The 18,602-nt window shown below is 37.7% G+C and overlaps 1 protein-coding gene and 1 non-coding gene across 2 annotated transcripts; both read left to right on the top strand.

Annotated features, from left to right (window-relative positions):
* Positions 1-358: 358 nt before the first annotated feature.
* VCPIP1 (valosin containing protein interacting protein 1) lies at positions 359-14,141 on the top strand. Its single transcript, XM_032222831.1, has 3 exons — positions 359-3,440; positions 9,407-9,493; positions 10,504-14,141. The coding sequence occupies exons 1-3, from the start codon at positions 773-775 to the stop codon at positions 11,376-11,378; spliced, it is 3,630 nt and encodes a 1,209-aa protein (XP_032078722.1). The 5' UTR covers positions 359-772; the 3' UTR covers positions 11,379-14,141.
* Positions 14,142-18,108: 3,967 nt separating this feature from the next.
* TRNAY-GUA lies at positions 18,109-18,201 on the top strand. Its single transcript has 2 exons — positions 18,109-18,145; positions 18,166-18,201. It is a non-coding gene; the product is annotated as a tRNA-Tyr (tRNA).
* The last annotated feature ends 401 nt before the right edge of the window (positions 18,202-18,602 follow it).

Here is an 18,602-nt window from a genome sequence, read left to right as displayed (position 1 = left end):
TGCAATAAATACTGGAACGAAAACACACAAAAGGGAGTACAAAAATTATCTTTGCCTTAATAGTGACTGCTGAATCCGGTACACCGTTCTTGAGTGATATAACACAATCATTTTTACATTGGCAAGAATGTTAACCAGGTTTAGATACCCTTCACATCGATTGAGGAAGAGAAAAATGTTGTTCTTCGCACTAGCTAGACAACTTTTTCACATCAAATTACGATTCATGAAAAAAGTCACGAGACAACAGCAAGGCATTCTAGGAAACATTCATTTCGGTTTCCATTCTCATAGAAGCTCCAATGTTTCCTTTGAAACGGAAACACTACATTTCCCAGTCGTCTTTGTTAAAAAACATTGTCTCCCTCCCTCCCCTCTCTCGAGTTTTTCCTGTACGGTGTTGCATGCCGGTAATAGTAGTTTCCGACTACCCCCCATTCGATAGCACGCCGCTTGGTTTCCTTGGAAAAGAAAACTACAATTCCAATCTGCCTTAGCCGGCTGCGCTTGCGCTGTCTGCATGGAAGGAGGGAGGGGAAAGGCCGTTACGTCGCGGGCAACGGCCACGGTAGTGAAGAGGCAGTAAGCGGTAGTACCGGAGGTTTACGTGTTCGCTGCTGGATTTGTCCCGAGTAATAAGAAGAGGGCGAGTTTTGTCAGGTTCTGTGCGTGCTGGTGGAAAAACGGGGATGAAGCTGTGAGGGGGCGCTTACCGAAAGAAGTGGAAAAAAAGAGACCAGCCGCAGGCAGGCAAAGGAGGAGGCGCAAAGCGATGTCTCAGCCGCCTCAGCAGGAGCAGCAGCCAGTGGCAACGCTGGTCCCGAAGAAGAAGGACCGGCGTATCTTCTCGGGCACTTGTCCTGACCCCAAGTGTCAGGCGCGCCTGTTTTTTCCGGCGCACGGGCCTCTAAGCAGCGGGAGCATCGAGTGCACGGACTGTGGGCAGCGTCATGAACAGCGGCAGCTGCTGGGAGTGGAGGAGGTGACGGATCCCGACTTGGTGCTGCACAATTTGCTGCGGAACGCACTGCTAGGAGTGAGTGGGGCGGGGCCCCCTAGAAAGAACACCGAGCTGGTGAAAGTTATGGGCCTGTCAAACTATCACTGCAAGCTGCTCTCGCCTATTCTGGCCCGCTATGGCATGGATAAACAGACGGGCAAAGCTAAACTCCTAACTGAGATGAACCAAGGAGATGTTTTTGACTGTGCTCTGCTTGGGGACCGTGCCTTTCTTATTGAGCCTGAGCATGTCGACACTGTAGGATACGGCAAAGATCGCTCTGGTAGCCTCCTGTACCTGCAGGACACCTTAGAGGATATTAAGAAGGCTAATAATAGCCAGGAGTGCCTCATCCCAGTCCATGTGGATGGTGATGGCCATTGTTTAGTCCATGCAATTTCCCGAGCACTGGTGGGTAGGGAACTCTTCTGGCATGCTTTGCGGGAGAACCTCAAGAAGCACTTTATGGAGAATCTCAGCCGCTATAAAGCCCTTTTTCATGATTTTATTGATGCGGCAGAATGGGAAGACATAATCAATGAATGTGACCCCTTATTTATTCCTCCTGAGGGTGTACCGATGGGTCTTCGAAACATCCACATTTTTGGACTAGCCAATGTTTTACATCGGCCCATCATCCTCTTGGATTCCTTGAGTGGAATGCGTAGTTCAGGGGACTATTCTGCCACATTCCTTCCTGGATTGATACCAGAAGAAAAATGCATGGGGAAAGATGGCATGCTGAACAAACCAATTTGTATTGCCTGGAGTAGTTCTGGGCGTAATCATTATATTCCTCTGGTTGGAATAAAAGGTGCTGCTTTGCCTAAATTGCCTATGAAATTACTTCCTAAAGCTTGGGGAGTGCCTCAAGACCTTATTAAAAAGTATATCAAATTGGAAGACGATGGTAGCTGTGTGATTGGAGGAGACAGAAGTTTGCATGATAAATACTTGATGAGGCTAGTTGCAGCCATGGAGGAAGTTTTTATGGATAAGCATGGCATTCATCCCAGTTTAGTAGCTGATGTACATCAGTACTTCTATCGGCGGACTGGTGTAATAGGAGTTCAGCCTGAAGATGTTACAGCAGCTGCTAAAAAGGCAGTTATGGACAACCGACTTCACAAGTGTCTCATTTGTTGTGCTCTTTCAGAACTTCATGTTCCTCCAGAATGGCTAGCTCCAGGAGGGAAGCTGTATAATCTTGCAAAGAGTACCCATGGTCAGTTAAGGCCTGATAAAAATTACAGTTTCCCTCTGAACAGTTTGGTATGTTCCTATAATCCTGTAAAGGATGTACTAGTACCAGACTACAGTTTGAGTAGTCTGACTGCCTGTAACTGGTGTCATGGCACATTGGTGCGTCGTGTGAGAAGTGATGGCTCTGTTGTATATTTGGATGGGGACAGAACTAATACTAGATCAACAGGTGGCAAATGTGGCTGTGGATTCAAACATTATTGGGAAGGCAAAGAATATGACAATCTCCCTGAAGCTTTCCCTATTACTTTAGAGTGGGGTGGGAGAGTGGTAAGAGAGACAGTGTATTGGTTCCAATATGAAAGTGATCTATCTCTGAACAGCAATGTATATGATGTTGCAATGAAACTCGTTACTAAGCACTTTCCTGGAGAATTTGGTAGTGAGATTCTTGTTCAGAAAGTTGTCAATACAATTCTGCATCAAACAGCCAAAAAGAACCCTGATGATTACACTCCTGTAAACATTGATAGTGCTCATGCCCGAAGAGCCGATGATATGCAACAAGGACAAGATTTGGCATCTCAGCTTCCAACCAAAATTATTCTTACTGGACAGAAAACAAAAACATTGCACAAAGAAGAACTGAATATGAGTAAAACTGAAAGAACTATTCAACAAAACATTGCAGAACAAGCACCTATAATGCAAAAACGAAAAACTGAAAAATGGAAGCAAGTACAAAAAGGGCCAGCTAGAACTGTGTCTCCTGGTACTATTCCTGATGGGTCATCCTCTGCACCTGCTACTCCCACCAAGACTCCTTATTCTCCAATATCTACGAAAGAAAAGAAAATTCGCATAACAACAAATGATGGGCGACAGACCATGCTCACTTTGAAATCCACTACAACATTTCTAGAATTGCAGGAAAGCATAGCTAGAGAATTTAATATTCCTCCACATTTGCAATGTATTCGCTTTGGCTTTCCTCCCAAGGAGCTGCTGCCACCTAAGGAAGGGCAAGAAAATGAACCTGTTCCTCTGCTACATGGAGATAGAATAACCATAGAGATTCTTAAAGGGAAGGAAGATAATAACCAGGCTAGTTCAGTACATTCAGCTCATGTTGTGAAGCATGATGATATTGCTGTTACTAGCAGAATTTCTTCCAAGGAACTTCAAGAGCAAATAGACAAGGAAATGTACTCTTTGTGTCTTCTTGCAACATTTATGGGTAAGGCAATACTAATCTCCTTCTTTATAAATATAGAGTATAAGTATAAAAATATTTGTACCGCTAGAAATGTACAGTGTCCAAATAAATTCTTTAGTAATAATAAGAACACTTCTTTCTTTTACCATACCAATTTCTGTAGGTTAGGAGCATTTTAATATTAAGTAATGTGGCAATTCTGTATTGATTGAACTCATTGAAATAATTCTGTTTACAGAAGGACTATGCCTTAATGAAACTTTGAAAAACTATGGTAGTTGCAAATTTAGAAAAAAAACCCTATTTTGTTTCACTTTTTCTTGAATGCTATTTATGAAGCACTGATATAATGCTCACAAATGTGAGGTGTTGAAATATTTTCTGACATTCAGTACAAATTTTATCTGTTTGTTTGAAGTATAATATTAATGTACATTATACATTGTTGTACATTGTACAACATGGGCATGTTGTTTGTTTATACTTTTTTCATAGAGAATTCAACTCCATAGGAAATTAGTGTTCTTAAAATATGCATTTAAATCGGAAAATAACTCTAAATTTATATTCACAAATTTGATGTACTAATATAAGTTATTTGTTGTATTAAGCACTATCTGCTATTTGGCCAAATCTACTAGGAATTATGTTTTAGAAACTTTTCACTTAAATTAATTGGTGATGTTAACATTAATTTAAGTTTTGCAGCTCTTATTTTGTTGCAGTTGCAGGCTGCATGACATATAGAAAGCTGGTTGATATATGTGTCTTAAGCATTATATTACTGCAATTAAAAAAACCTCTTTGGATAATGTTCAAACGGCCACAGGTTTCTAGAAAACCCTCCCAGAATGTTCTTCCTTTTATTACCCCCCTTGTGATACTGTTTATGTTCTTTAATTTGGAATGGACTTTCCAATCCAGACAATATAAATAAAACAGTGCAATTATTTTTTTAAGTGAAGCTTCATTGTATAATCTTATGAATTGAAAGCTTTACAAACATATCTTTTATGAGAGAACAATTTTATTCTTTCAAATAAAATTATATTTTCAATGATCTGGATGTCTGAGAATCTCCATAGATATATTTTCAATAAAATTCAGTCCTTTTTCTGGAATCAACTTTCCTCTTGAATGCAAGTTGAAAAGATGTAAGGAAGAGAAAGTACCATAGTTTGCTTGCTTGCTCATTCATTCATTCATTCATTCATTTTCTATTGCTGTCCATCTCAGCCAATGACTGTGGGTGGCTTACAATTCAAAGAATATATTACAGTTAAAATACTAAAACCTTTTTAAAACAATAAAAATAAAAACATTCATATTAAATATACATAGGACAAAGATGGCCAGTTAGCAATACAGCCTGGAAATGGGGGTCTTAACATATTCAGCACCCCAGGCAGGAGAACATAGCCAGGTTTGAGTGATCTTACAAAAGTCTGATAGGGTGGGGGCATTTAAACTCTGAAGGAATGATATTTCTTCCTAGCATCTTTTCAACTTGCATTCAAGAAGAAAGGTTGATTCCAGGAAAAGGACTGAATTTTTATTGAAAATATGTCTACAGAGATTATTTGGTACAGTAAAATTGTTCTTCATAGAGCAGGGACACCACAGAAAAAATTTGTCTGTAATCCTTGCCAATTGACACTGTTTGACTGATGGGATCTGTAGCATACCCATTCTGCTCCATCTAATTGGATGATAGAGACCCTTGGAAAAAGTTGATCCCTAAGGTATCCTTCTTTATTCTAAATATCTAATATATCTTCCTTATCCTAATGTATCTACTGTATTTTTTGGACTATAAGACGCACTGGTGTATAAGACACACCAGAATTTCGAAGAGATAAGTAAGAAAAAAAAGTTTTTGCCTTCCCTCAGCCCCCATCAGCACTCTGCAGGCCTCAGCAGGACTGGGGGAAGGCCAAAACGCCTGTTTTTGGGGGAAAAAAGGGTGGAAAACAGGCCATGTTTTGCCCATTTTGCGCAAAAATGGGATGCGGGGGTGGGGCTTCAGGAGACAAAAAAATGGCTGTATTCGGTATACAAGATGCACCAACATTTCCACACTCTTTTAGGGGGGCGGAAAGTGTGTCTTATACTCAAAAAAATACAGTAAATGGATAAGTGAGAAACAAAAACAGTCTGAAAACTGGGTTAATATCAATTGCAATGCTTTGATATATGGTAGAAAAAATGGAGATGAGGAAGACGAATAAGTGTGCATCTAATATAGGTGTGGCTGTATGCATATGACATGAATGAAAAGTGAATGTAGTATGATAGTTTTTTTCCAACGTGGTTTATTACTGTCAGAATTGGAAACTTTTATAATCATCTATGTGGGTCCAACGCATCTGGAGACATCAGACTAGCATATGTTATACTGAATGATATATTTTGATGTGGCCTGACTCAAACATTACAAATCATAGCATGAGTAAATACCTTGTACACAACTCAATTTTGTATGTCTATTCTTTATAAACACGACATTATTCTTATTATTCATTATTCAAACTAACAATATTAACCAATTATATCTTAATTTCAGATTATTAAATTTGGATTATTACAAATCATGTTATCAAACCATTATTTAATTTAATTTATGAAAGTTTGGACAGAACAGAAATTGTTCAAAAGCAATATGTCTCCTTGTATGCATCAACCAAGAAAAAGGCAAGAGAGAGTCTTAGGTTTGAAATAAACACCATGTTTTCCCGAAAATAAGACAGGGTCTTATTTTCTTTTCGCCCCCAAAATATTGATTGGGACTTATTATCTGGGAGGGGCTTATTGTTTTGGGGTTGCTGGATGGCTGCTCTCTTACGAGCGGGCACCAAAGAGCCAGGCACAGCCTCAGGGGCAAATGGCTGTGTTGCGCTGTCGCAGCAGCGCAATGCAACAGCCATGAGGTGACCACGCTCACGAGCATCCACCTGGCAACCCCCCCTTTCCAGCCATGCAGAGCACTACTCATCAACCCACTGATATCCCAAAGGCACTAAGCCGCTTGGTGCTCTGCCCTCCCCCCAGCTCCTGTGGCTTGGTGCATTCGGGATACTCTTAGGTTAGTGCATGGCGCTCTGCCCGGCTGGAAAGGGAGGTTGCACGAATGTCTGTTCCACCCCCCGCTCGTGTGCCTCCCAGCCTCACCATGCCCTGGCCCAGCTCTCCCTGCAGGGCCAGGGTGCCGCCACTGCCGAGCATAACCTATTCTCCGGCTTCTAAACTCCGGAGATCCACAGCCGAGTCTTCCTGGCAGCGGTCGATCTGGGAGTATGCTCTATGGTTGTGGGCTGGCAGATGGCACAGCGTACTCAAAGAGCGTACAACCATAGAGCGTATTCCCAGAGTGGCAACTTCCAGAAGACTCGGCATTCTACCTCCATGCTTTGGAAGCCGCAGAAAAAGCCATGCGGCAGTGGCAACAGAGATGCCCTGGCTCTGCAGGGAGAGTTAGGCAAGGGCATCGTGAACCTGGGAGTCGTGCGAGTGGGGAGCAGAAAAGCCGCTCGTGCAACCCCCCTCTCTAGCCATGTAGAGCCACATTCACTGACCTAGGGGCATTCTGAAGGCGCCAAGCCATGGGAGTTGGAGGGTGGCAAACAGCCGCTCATGCGGCTTGGAGATACCCCTAGGTCAGTGAATGGTTCTGTGCCCGGCTGGAAAGGGGGTTTGCTGGGCGGCTGCTTGGCTGCTGCAACAGCACAACACAGCCGTTCAACCCTGAGGCTGTGCCCGGCTCTTCGGGAGCCCGCTCGCAAGAGAGCAACACCCTGGCAACCTCCCTCTCCAGCTGGGCACACCACTGCTCAACGACCTAGCGGTAACCTGAAGGTGCCAAGCAATGTGAGTCTTTGCCCCCCTACCCCGTTCCTGCGGCTTGGTGCCTTCAGGATACTGCTAGGTCAGTGAGTGGCACTCTGCCTGGCCAGGCGGGGGGGTTGTTCAGAGGGCTTATTTTCAGAGGAGGGCTTACATTTTTGCCCACCCAAAAAATGTGGCATGGCCTTATTAGCAGAACATGTTGTATTTTCAGGGAAACACGGTACAAGCATGCTGGCACTCTTTTCTCATTACTTTTGAACTGTATGAAATGTGTTAACTAATTGAATACAAGATACTGTCAAGTTACTTAAATGTGAGTTTTAAGACTTGGTGGAAGGCTTGACAATGATTTTGTTAAAGTGGAATATCATTGTGGCACAGAAATGACAAGTCATGCCCTTGATCTGGTTTTCACTATAGATTGGATTGGGAATAGCCTAGCAATGGAAGGGATTACTTTGACCTTTTTATCAGGGGTTATTTCCTAGATTAATTATAAGTATCTCCTCTTACAAATGTGAAAGTGTTCCATATGTATCTGAAAAAAAAATATAAGAGGTCATCTTATATTGAGGCTGAATGTAATATGGAGACAGGAAAATAACTTCGGTTTAATATTTTTAGAGGAATGACAGGATTGTTTCAAATTCAAAATCATATTCCTTTCAAGTAAATATGGTATTAAAATGGTTCATCTCCAGATGTTTATACATTCTTGACAGATTCCTGACATTGTAGAAGGAGAGTCTATAGTTAGTCCTTCGAGCTGTGGAAGCTTATGCCTTTTAACAAAACTTGTTAATTAAATTGCCTGGGACATTTTTCAACTAGTGAAGCTTTGTTTCCTGGGAATAGTCTAAATTTACTGTGACATATTAAGTAATCTTGAAGGCAGTTTCAAGCATAGAATCTAACTTAGAGAAAGAGGGAATTTTTAGCTACAGCCATAGACCTTCAGATGATGTAGAATGGCAAAAATTTGAAAACAAAGATATATTTTGGTTTTAAAACACTGTTAGAAGATAATATTCTTACTTATCTGTAATGTGACAAATGCTTATTCCAGTGCAATCAATTTTTCTTGATTTTTTTCCCCCAGAAAAGTGTTCTTATTGTTTAGCCTTGTATATGGTGAGTTTTAAAATGTAAATAGTGAAAGTAGGAGAAATGGGGTAGGATAGAATTAAAATGGCCCTTTGAGTATATTAAAAGTGGTGTCTCTTTAATTTGATCTGGACTGATGATTTTAAGGACATGGTCATTCAGTTTTCTTGGAAGCAATATTGAAATGATTTGCCATTCTCTTCTAGGATGTTTCTTGATTTCCCTATCTAACTTGTAGCTCTAGTAGACAAAGTGAACCATGTTCTGCTGATCTTCTAACTTTGAGACAGCCACATACAGTAAGAACTTCAAGGGCTTTCTCACTTAATCTGTTAACGTACAAAAGATACTTCTGCTGGAATTGCTGGTCTTGTTACAAATGCCTCCTGGGCTGAAATAGCTGTGCTGAAGGTTAGTAGCATATATCAGCCATGAGCCTTCAAGAAGTGGCACTATGGTTGCAGACCCAGTGTCCGTGTAGAGTGTGGGGATTTGCAAAGTTCACTGATAGAGAATGGAGTGTTCTGGAGAACAACAGAATGTTCTGTCCTCTCTCTGAACCATGCTGAAATTTAGCTGGACTGTACTTCTGGATGATGGCTTTTGGAACTCCCAACAAGCCTGGGCAGTTTGCAACAGTTAAATAAAGAAATTGCAATAAAATCAAAAGGTGACAGGTGAGACAGACCAGATGGGATGAAGCAAAGGGTCTTATTTTCCCTTGCCGAATGCCTCAGTGAAGAACTAAGTTTCACACTTGTTCTGAATAACAACAGATCTCAGAGGAAACATCAAGAAGGGGAGTGGAATTCTTCTTTACATATCTGTATCATGCATTGACTTGAAATATTTATATCTTCCTTTTGCAAGGTTTTCAAAGGCAACTTGTGGTTAAAATACAGTGTAAGACGCGATTTCCAATGTTACTTTTTTAAAAATAAAGAATTAGAGCACATCATCCTGACTTTTAGAAAACATGTGTAACTGAAAAAGCTGTCCATATTCTGTTTCTTAAATTATTTTTTACTTTATATTCACAGGGGAAGATGTTTGGTCTTATGCAAAGGGGCTTCCTCATCTGTTCCAGCAGGGTGGTGTATTCTACAATATAATGAAGAAAACAATGGGTATACTTTCTAATTTTATGTTAATGTATCTTTTCTACCATGCTGTGCTTTATATATTTAACACTTTGGTGTTAATTACTTTAGACTGATATGTCTAATTATCTGTATGCTAAAGTTCTTGATCTAGAACCAAAATCTGAAACATGAATTCAAGTCAAGAACTGAAAAGGACATTGTGATAGAATTAAAATGGAAAACAAATATACTGTAAAACTTAAGGATCTGAAAACTGGATGTGTTGATATTATTTGGTAATGGGATTCATCTATCTGTCACTTTTGCTATTGCTAAGGTGAGGGAGATATTATGTGTCTCTATAATGGCATATAATGAGCAAGATGGCATAAGCTGCAAGATAATATTGTCTGCTTTCCTTAGCCATATTGGTTCCTATCCTATAAATATTTGTCCACAAACATTATAAGGAAAGAATAGGAACTGAATTTGATGCTAAAGCTGGAATTTCCCAATTCTTTCCTCCCTCACAACTTTCTGACTATCTTTTCTCTGCTCATAAAAAATTAAGAATCCATTTTTCGATATTTTATTTTGATAATCTTCACCGAATTGAATTTATTAATTTATTAATTAAAATGTATCCATTTTCAATTTTGCATATTGTTATTGTCTTGTAGAGGTTGTCTATCACACATTCTTCATAGCTTCTTACTGAAGTTTAGATTATCATTGTGTTCTTTCTAAAAAAATATATACCACTAGAAAAAAGATAAAAAATACCCATGCATTAAACTAAAGTATGTATTTTTATGTACTCTTTGTTATGGCTATATAAAATTTCTAGGTTTAAAATGAGTGAATGTTTAAAGAGCAAAATCCACATGCACATTTCACTTGGGCATTGAATCTTATTTAGCCAGTCTTCTATTCTTTTTCATTTTGTATTTCTTGAATGTATTTGGGGTATATAAATAATACTTTACTTTTTTATATTTCATGATTTTATAAGCTTTATTAAAAGTCATAATCATGCATTTTTACTATTTTTGTAGGTCTGGCTGATGGTGAACACTGTACTTTTCCACACTTGCCTGGCAAGACCTTTGTATACAATGCAACAGAAGATAGATTGGAACTTTGTGTGGATGCTGCTGGTCATTTCCCTGTAGGTTCTGATGTGGAAGACTTGGTTAAAGAGGCCCTAAATCAAGTACGAGCAGAGGCTTCTTCAAGAAGTAGGGAAGCAAGTCCTTCACATGGACTTCTAAAATTAGGTAGTGGTGGAGTAGTTAAAAAGAAATCAGAGCAACTCCACAATGTAACTGCATTTCAAGGAAAAGGCCATTCTCTAGGCAGTGGAACCAGTAGCCAGCAGCTTCATCCAAAAGTTAGGGAAGCTCCACTTGGAAGAAAGCAAAACACAGGTACAGATTTCAATACCAATTCTGCTAAATTGGACCCTTCCATGTACACCGGTGATTCTGGAAATAGTGAACTTATACGGATAGCTCCTGGAGTAGGAACAATGAGAGATAGTAGACAACTTGATCCTAATTTAATTGAGGCACAGCGGAAAAAATTGCAGGAAATGGTTTCTTCAATTCAAGCATCAATGGACAGACATCTGCGAGATCAAAATACAGAGCAATTGGCAACAAACGATTTTTCTCAAAGAAAATTAGAGGCAACAAGTTCATCAGTTAAAACAAAGAGCCCTCAAGTGAGTTTAACTGAATCATTTACTTTATCAAGTGGCAGTGGTCGTTTGAATACAGAAATAACTGATAGTAACATGTCAAATGCATTGGCAGCATCATTCTCCACAAGATCAAAAGCCCAAAAAGGAAATTCTGTTGAAGAGCCTGAAGAGATGGATAGCCAAGATGCAGAAATTACTAATACAACTGAGCCAATGGATCATTCATGAAAAGTCTAACAGCTGATATCAACAATAGATTACTGTGCGAATGTAGTTTGTTGGCTGGACCACATTAATTTAGTCATTGAATCTTGTATGTTTCAAAGATTATATGTTACTCACTGCATGATAGCAAGTGTGTGATAGATAGTAACTTTTAATTTGACATTCTGCTGCCAGGTTAGGTCTCAGTTAGCTGTATATTAATTATTAGAACAAGCACTGAGAAAAAAAATATCTGCTGTAGTTGTGGGTTATCTCTCTCTCTCTCTTTTTTTTTGTAATTTTTATTCCATTAAAGTCTTAATCCGCCAACCCCTATGAAATCATAAAGATATTTTTTCAGTTTGATATGTGAAAATAAAACCTGACAATGTACTTGTTTGTCAGATACTGGTCCATATTTCATTAAACGACATTTGCTATACTTGACATTTGAAATCAAATTTATATCTGTTAGATAAGTCAAAATGCTGAAGTACATTTACTGATGGTTCTTTAAAATTGTAAAGGAAGATATGGAAGATAGTATATAAGAAACATAAAATAAAGATGTCTGAACTATAATTCCTTGCTTTATTGGCAAGTAATAGTATGTTTTGTTTTGAGATGCTGAAGTGCTACAGTATGTTTTTACATGGTCAAAGACAATAAAATGCAAGCATTTTAAGAACAGAATAAGAATTTGATTTGATTCAGGAACATTTTACAAATAGGCATTGATTATCTGTGATCCCTATTAATGCTTCCTATGTTGGTTAATCAAATTTAACAGAACTTTCATCAGGGGTTTCTCATTGAATTAATAAAAACTCCTTTTAAATTCCTTACACTTAGGACATACTTAAAGCTTTTATTGTAATACATCACTTTACTTAAACTGAATCCACTTTAAGCAGCATGTTCACCAGATGTAATTTTTAAGAAAGAGACACTGTTTGCTTCAATAAAGCAGACCTTTATGTTGATACTAATGTTGCACTTTTTGCCTCTTCACATATTTCTATTTATGTGCATTATTACTACTACATCTGATAAAAATAAACTTGAAAGGGTGAAAGACAATATAGAAAAGTATAGGAAATAAATCTTAAGTTCATAATTATTATCCAAGGCTTGGGCACATGTGACTTTTTTCTGTCTATAAGTTTATAATATAAATACTTGTACTCTTAAAGTATGTTTAAACATTTTGCAGTTACAATCACACAAAATTACTAAGGAATGCTATGATTAAATACCCCCAAAAAGGGAAGGCTTATTTTTTTATGCAGGAAAGTTACTTAGAGATAACAATTGCCTCAGTTCACTTGAATATCTTATGCATTTACATACCATATGTCTTTTCTCCTAAGAGAGAATCTTCCAGATTTTATCTTGTATTGCACTATTTGTGTATAAAGCCTTCAAATCACACTTTCATGAATGAGTAATTTTAAATATATAATTTTGCTCTTTAAGAAGTAAAATATGTCAATATACAGTTTTAAAATTGATCCAGGCCATACAGAATAGATGCCTGCATAATCAGAAAACTACTATAAACTGCTAGCAAATACACAACCACGTGCCAATGACACCAAGAAACCAGTTGTGCATTCATAGGGTGACATCGGCTAAGTCCATAATGAAGTTCAAAACTAGCATAAGCTGGTTGATATAAACAAGAAAAGCAGCAGCGCTTTTTCTGAGCAACAGGACATCAACACTGGATATCCTTTCTAAAAAATCTGGCTTCTGTCATATAATGCTTGGAATTATGGTGCTAGAGCTGTTGTGAAGAAAATATTTTTGGCAATGATAGCATTTCCATAGTGCTTACATTTCTAGGACTCGAGTAAAAACTGGCAATTTTGTATTGATTTGAATGTAAATTGTTAAAATAGTTTGACAGTTTAGTAACTTTTGGTAATGAAGAAATAGAATAATGATTCTAGGGAATAAACAATACAATCAGTAGCACTTACTGAAAATTCATGTATGTATAGGATAAGTTGTGAAGCTGGAGAGGCATACAAAGCTTTTTAATTTTAATCTGGTTGGTTTGACTAAGAGTTAAGTATTCTTTCCGTAGAAACTTTTCTTTAGGGATTACTGTTAATTTTTTTTTCTAGGCAGAGAATACATTCTTCATTTTTGTATCTTTTCCTTTATGTGACAACAAATTTTTGAAATGCCCAATTTTTTAAAAATTAACTATTAAAACTTAGGAGCTATGTGAATTTTTCTGCTGCATCTGTAAATGCTTGGTAAACATTACATATTAAGGTTTAATATTACAACTGTGCACACAGTGTTGTCTGATCCCTATCAAAGTTAATGAGACTGAGGTGCACAAATATATGCTCAAAACCATTGACTCTAATAGCATCTTGTTGCAGCTAAACTGCTGAATTTCAGTGAGCTTAAGTTCATATAACTTGGCTATAGTATTGCCTGTTTCATGATTTAATCAAATACGAAAATAATTAATGGAGAAAAACATTGGATCTGGCAAAAGAAATAGTAATGATGTCTGAACTGAATTTCCTTAAGAAATAAGTAGCATAACTATATCTGTATCACAGTTTTCTTGAAGGGAATGGTATCCAGTTTGATAATTGGAAGATCATGATTTTTTGAAGTCAGACTGCTGTTCCTTTCAGGTTAAACAAATTTGTTATTAAATAGAAAAGCAATTTTCTTTGTAAATAATAATATAAATATTAGTACAACAGAAGATTGGCAGTATTCAGTATACTGGTTTACTAAGAGAACAGCCTCTGTGTTACCAGAGGAAAAAAATGCAAATAAAAATAAAATGCATTTTAGAAATTGCTGGCATTAAGGCATTTTGCAGGATTTTAATTTAGATGTAAATGTATTTTATGATACATTATACCCCTTTGTTACATTTCTGTATTTGTTGGAAACTTAAACATAGACCATGTGCAATTAAAAATAACATCCTATGTGCTGGACTATGTCTTTAACTTTTGAAGATTTGTACCTCATTATTTACAAGAGAAAAAAGTAACATTCTGATTTTTAAAAATGCAAAATCTTTCTTATGTTCTATTTTTCCTCTGCAACTTTAAACAAAAAAATTCTAGTCGGTTGAAAATAATATGTTATAGAAATAGGATTTCCTGAGTTATGCTTTCTATTCACTCTTTTAATAAAGAACACAGAAGAGCATTGTTATACTTTTATTCTAATAATGCTAAATGGAAAATGTAGCTTTTTGAAGATCAAAGTGAATATTTTTTCCCATCAGAAAAGAATGTAATTATGATACAGTAGTCTAGCAAAGCGTTTCGATTATTGTTCCACCGTATCCATATTCAGCTCAGCATACAACTCAATATCTCAATCTAAACTGGTTTTTCTTTTAGATAATTTTGCTAAGCTGGTTGTTAGAACTTCATCAGTAGCTGATAGGTGGAGTTGTGTATTCAAAAATATTTCTTCCAATAATTTTGATATCTTACATTTTAAGGTGCTGCATTTAAAATTCTTTTAAGTCAGAATTCTTGCTTGGCCCCCATGATTGTAGCAAAAGATTGAACTGTAACTGATATTTTTAGATTTTATTTTATTGTGGATTATTGCCAGAAAAGAGTGCACTTTTGGAAGTAATTGGATTTCTTAAAAAATGTATATTAAGCATTAGCACTGTATATATTTAGGATATCTTTTAAAATGGCAAGTGCTTTACATATTGAATTAAACTAGAGTAGTAATAATACCATGTTCACAATGCTGGCCATTCAGCACATTTGAATTTTATTTGTGATTGCTGTACTAATTTGTTTTTTTTAATTTGTAATGTAATAATAGTGTATTATAACAGTGTATTATATTACATTTTACTGTACAGTATTTTGAATTTTCTTTGATTGCAATATTAAAAATCTAAGCCAAACAAATTTTTGCTACTCCTTGTATCAAGTTATTGTTACAGAGGTGATTATTATAGGCAACTTTCTATGCCTTTCATCAAGGCAAATTCCTTTGTATAGAGGAATGGGAGTAATAATGCCAGTGCCATCCCTTTGTTAAACAGAACTGCATCTCTATCAATCTTTACTCCTAAGTAGACTTTTCAGCTGTTTTTATGTTTCAGAATCCCAGTTATTGGGACATTTTAATTAAGAAATTTGTTAGTTGGACAATACAATCACATGTATTATTTTAAATTCACATACATTATAGATTGGAGAGCACAGAGGTATACATATAGAAGTTAGATGGATTAGAATAACTTTTCAGAGGACTCTGTTGATGTGTGGTCAAAAATGGGCCTGTGGATTTGTTCATCTAGATGTATATCCTGTTTTTCCTTTTTGGAGAAATATACCTAAAATCTCTAGATATCTCACTCTCCACCCATAAAATACTTCGCTGATCTTAAATTTAACTACCATCAATAATAATAAAGTAATGTACTGAGTACCTCATCCTACATATGAAGAATATGCAAGGGGAATTATATAGGTTCTTGAGCTAAAGGGCTATTTACCATTGTATAACGTCTTATTAGTGGAAATGGGGTGGAAGGGTTTTTTTTGTTTTATAATATTTTTAAATATATATTTTTTAATTAGTATGATGTCCTGAGCCCAAAGAAATAAAAATATACATACAGCTAGTCCTTGACTTGCAACCATTTAGCAACCCTTCAAAGTTACAACAGCACTGAAAAATGTCACTTATGGCTGGTCCTTGCACTTCATGACCATTGCAGTGTCCCAACAGTCATGGGATCAAAACTGGGACAATTGGCATGCATTTAGGATAGTTGCATCCATCCCCTGTGCCCTGTTTTGGGCCTGGACAGCCTCCTGCAACACTGGCAGCCAAAACAGGAGGTGGAGGGCTGTATGCGCCGCCGCCCCCCTCTCCCCCCGCATCCTGTTTTGGCTAGTAGAGGCACTGTAGGCTGGTCCTTTGCTATTTCCAGGCCTGCCCCGCAGGCTAAATCTAAGCAACCTGCGGGCCTCATCTGGCCCATGCGGGCCTTGAGTTTGACACCCATGGTACAGCAGATGCTTTCTGTGAAGAATAATGTATTTGTCAGTGGTATTATACTGCAATATTAAAATACTTAATTAGCTTTCAAATCTAATTTTAGACATAGAAATTCATTCGTGTCTTTAGGGTAGCAAATTAAAAGCTATCTTAGCCTATCAAAAAGCAAATAAAGGAACTGCTAACTTTTCTATTTTGGAAGCAAAGGTGAATATCAATACTCCATATAAACCATATTCAAAATTAATATTTATATAAATTATGTGTAGCCACTTCACTAATAATTTTTTCTAACAATTTCTGTGTAGACCTGAGGCCACCACTAAGTGAGTGTGAAAGAAAGATCCTAAGAGTAAAGAAAACATGTAGGTTTACTGTACTTAACATTGTATATATCTTGACTTTGGCATCACTGACCTACTTCCTTAAAATAGAAAAGTAGGGTATGCCAGCAAAGTGGATAACACTGACCTAGTTAGAGATCGCGTGTCCATGTCCATCTCCCCCATTGCCTCAAAATTGATGTAACAATCCTTAATTGCTTGATGGGCACAATTCTTAACCAACGCTTCACAATGTACATAAAATTATAGATTTACTGGCATGTATAGGGAGATAATTTTAAAAACTCAGAAATATAGGTTTTTACTTGTACAGCTAGGCATGTTATGTCCTTTCTACCATCCTTCACGAGGAAAGTTACATGGTTCCTTGTCTCTCCTTGTTGAAGATCATTTAACTCCCTCCTTTTTCTTCTTTTAAGATTTGTTTTATTCAGTAAGAAGCTAGGGTCTTCTTCAGCGTTCATAAAATTGTACTTTCCCCCTCCCTTTTAGGCCAGGACCCATCCAGGTATCTAAACTTCCTACAATGGAAGCATTGGAAGGGGCTCCCCTACAAATCGCCATTCTCTCCAGGGGTGCCTTGTCCAGTTAAGAGAAGAGAGTGGTCACAGGGCACATTTAAAAAAAAAAAAAGGATTTGGGCTATGTTTGTGGACCGCATCCTGCAGACGCCCTCCCAAATTCTCCCCTTTTCCACTCTGCCTCCACCCAATCTGCTAGTGACCATAAATTCCACACCTTTTGGAAACTTCTTAGAAATATTGCAACGGCTCATTCGCAACTAAATGATAACTGGGTTTCTAAATACATCTAGAAAAAGTAATAATTTTTAACGGGTGATTTTTCTTCTTTAAGTAGTATGTAGTGTATGTCATTTAGGAGCAAAAAATTAACTATTTTGTTCCTAAATAACAACGAACATCAGACACAGTGTTTTTTATTGGAAAAGATGCTTTTTGTTTCTGCTTTTAGAAAGACAAAAAAAAATACCTCGGTCTTCTTTAAAATGTACATTATGGGTCTGGGAATTTTGAAGCAAACAGCCAAATCTAGTGCTTTATCTGAGGCTGCTTTATTTGGCCCCCAGTCTTAAAGGCGGAAAGCGTGAACTATTTCGGTGTACATGCCTAGATTTAGGCTCGTACGCTCTCTGGAAAGTAAATCTCGTCGTGTTCAGTGGTTGATCAGCGTTATGTTGGAATTGAAAAGTTAAAAGCTTTACAGGGAAGATACACACTTCTCGTCAGGAAATATATTTTCAGGTGCCACAGAATACGGCTTAAAGATAAAGCTGTATCCATGGTCTTATCTTAAAACTTTATCCTCAACGTCATTACTGCCAACGCACATCTGTATGCCAGGCATTAAGAAGCGCATTCCAGGTCCCTTCGATAGCTCAGCTGGTAGAGCGGAGGACTGTAGAGGCGGTATTTCGCATGGGAATCCTTAGGTCGCTGGTTCGATTCCGGCTCGAAGGAGGCTTACTTTTTCTCTCTCCATTTTGTTGATTTTTAAACTGGTGTTTCAGATCGGTAAGGCTTTTATATCCTCCCTGATTAAAATTAACGTTTATTGAGAAAGCATACTTTAAAATGGAGCAGCTCTCTTTATACAGCCAGCGTTAAGAAGCCAATCCGAAAATAAACCAAAAATGTGCCTCACCTTTTTTTTAAAAAACAGTGTAGGGGGAAAAGGAAGAAAAAATAGCATATTCGCTAACGCAATATGCTGAAAACACGTGGGAAACTCATTTTTCTCTAGCCCTCGGTGAGGCAAGGACTCGCTTTCCCAGCAGCCCTTGAGCCTGAGCCCGCCCAGTAGCTCCTCCTCCCTCGCCAACCTCTCCAGTATCCCGCCACCTTTCTCCTCTTACTGGCCG

This window comes from Thamnophis elegans, chromosome 8 (assembly GCF_009769535.1).
Source record: "Thamnophis elegans isolate rThaEle1 chromosome 8, rThaEle1.pri, whole genome shotgun sequence".
Lineage (NCBI taxonomy): Eukaryota > Metazoa > Chordata > Lepidosauria > Squamata > Colubridae > Thamnophis > Thamnophis elegans.
This window is presented reverse-complemented; position numbering and strand designations above follow the sequence as displayed.

Coding starts and splice junctions, on each gene's coding strand:
- VCPIP1 (XM_032222831.1), top strand. CDS start 773: ATGTCTCAGCCGCCTCAGCAGGAGCAGCAGCCAGTGGCAACGCTGGTC. Junction 3,441..9,406: donor TCTTCTTGCAACATTTATGG/GTAAGGCAATAC, acceptor TTATATTCACAG/GGGAAGATGTTTGGTCTTAT. Junction 9,494..10,503: donor TATAATGAAGAAAACAATGG/GTATACTTTCTA, acceptor CTATTTTTGTAG/GTCTGGCTGATGGTGAACAC.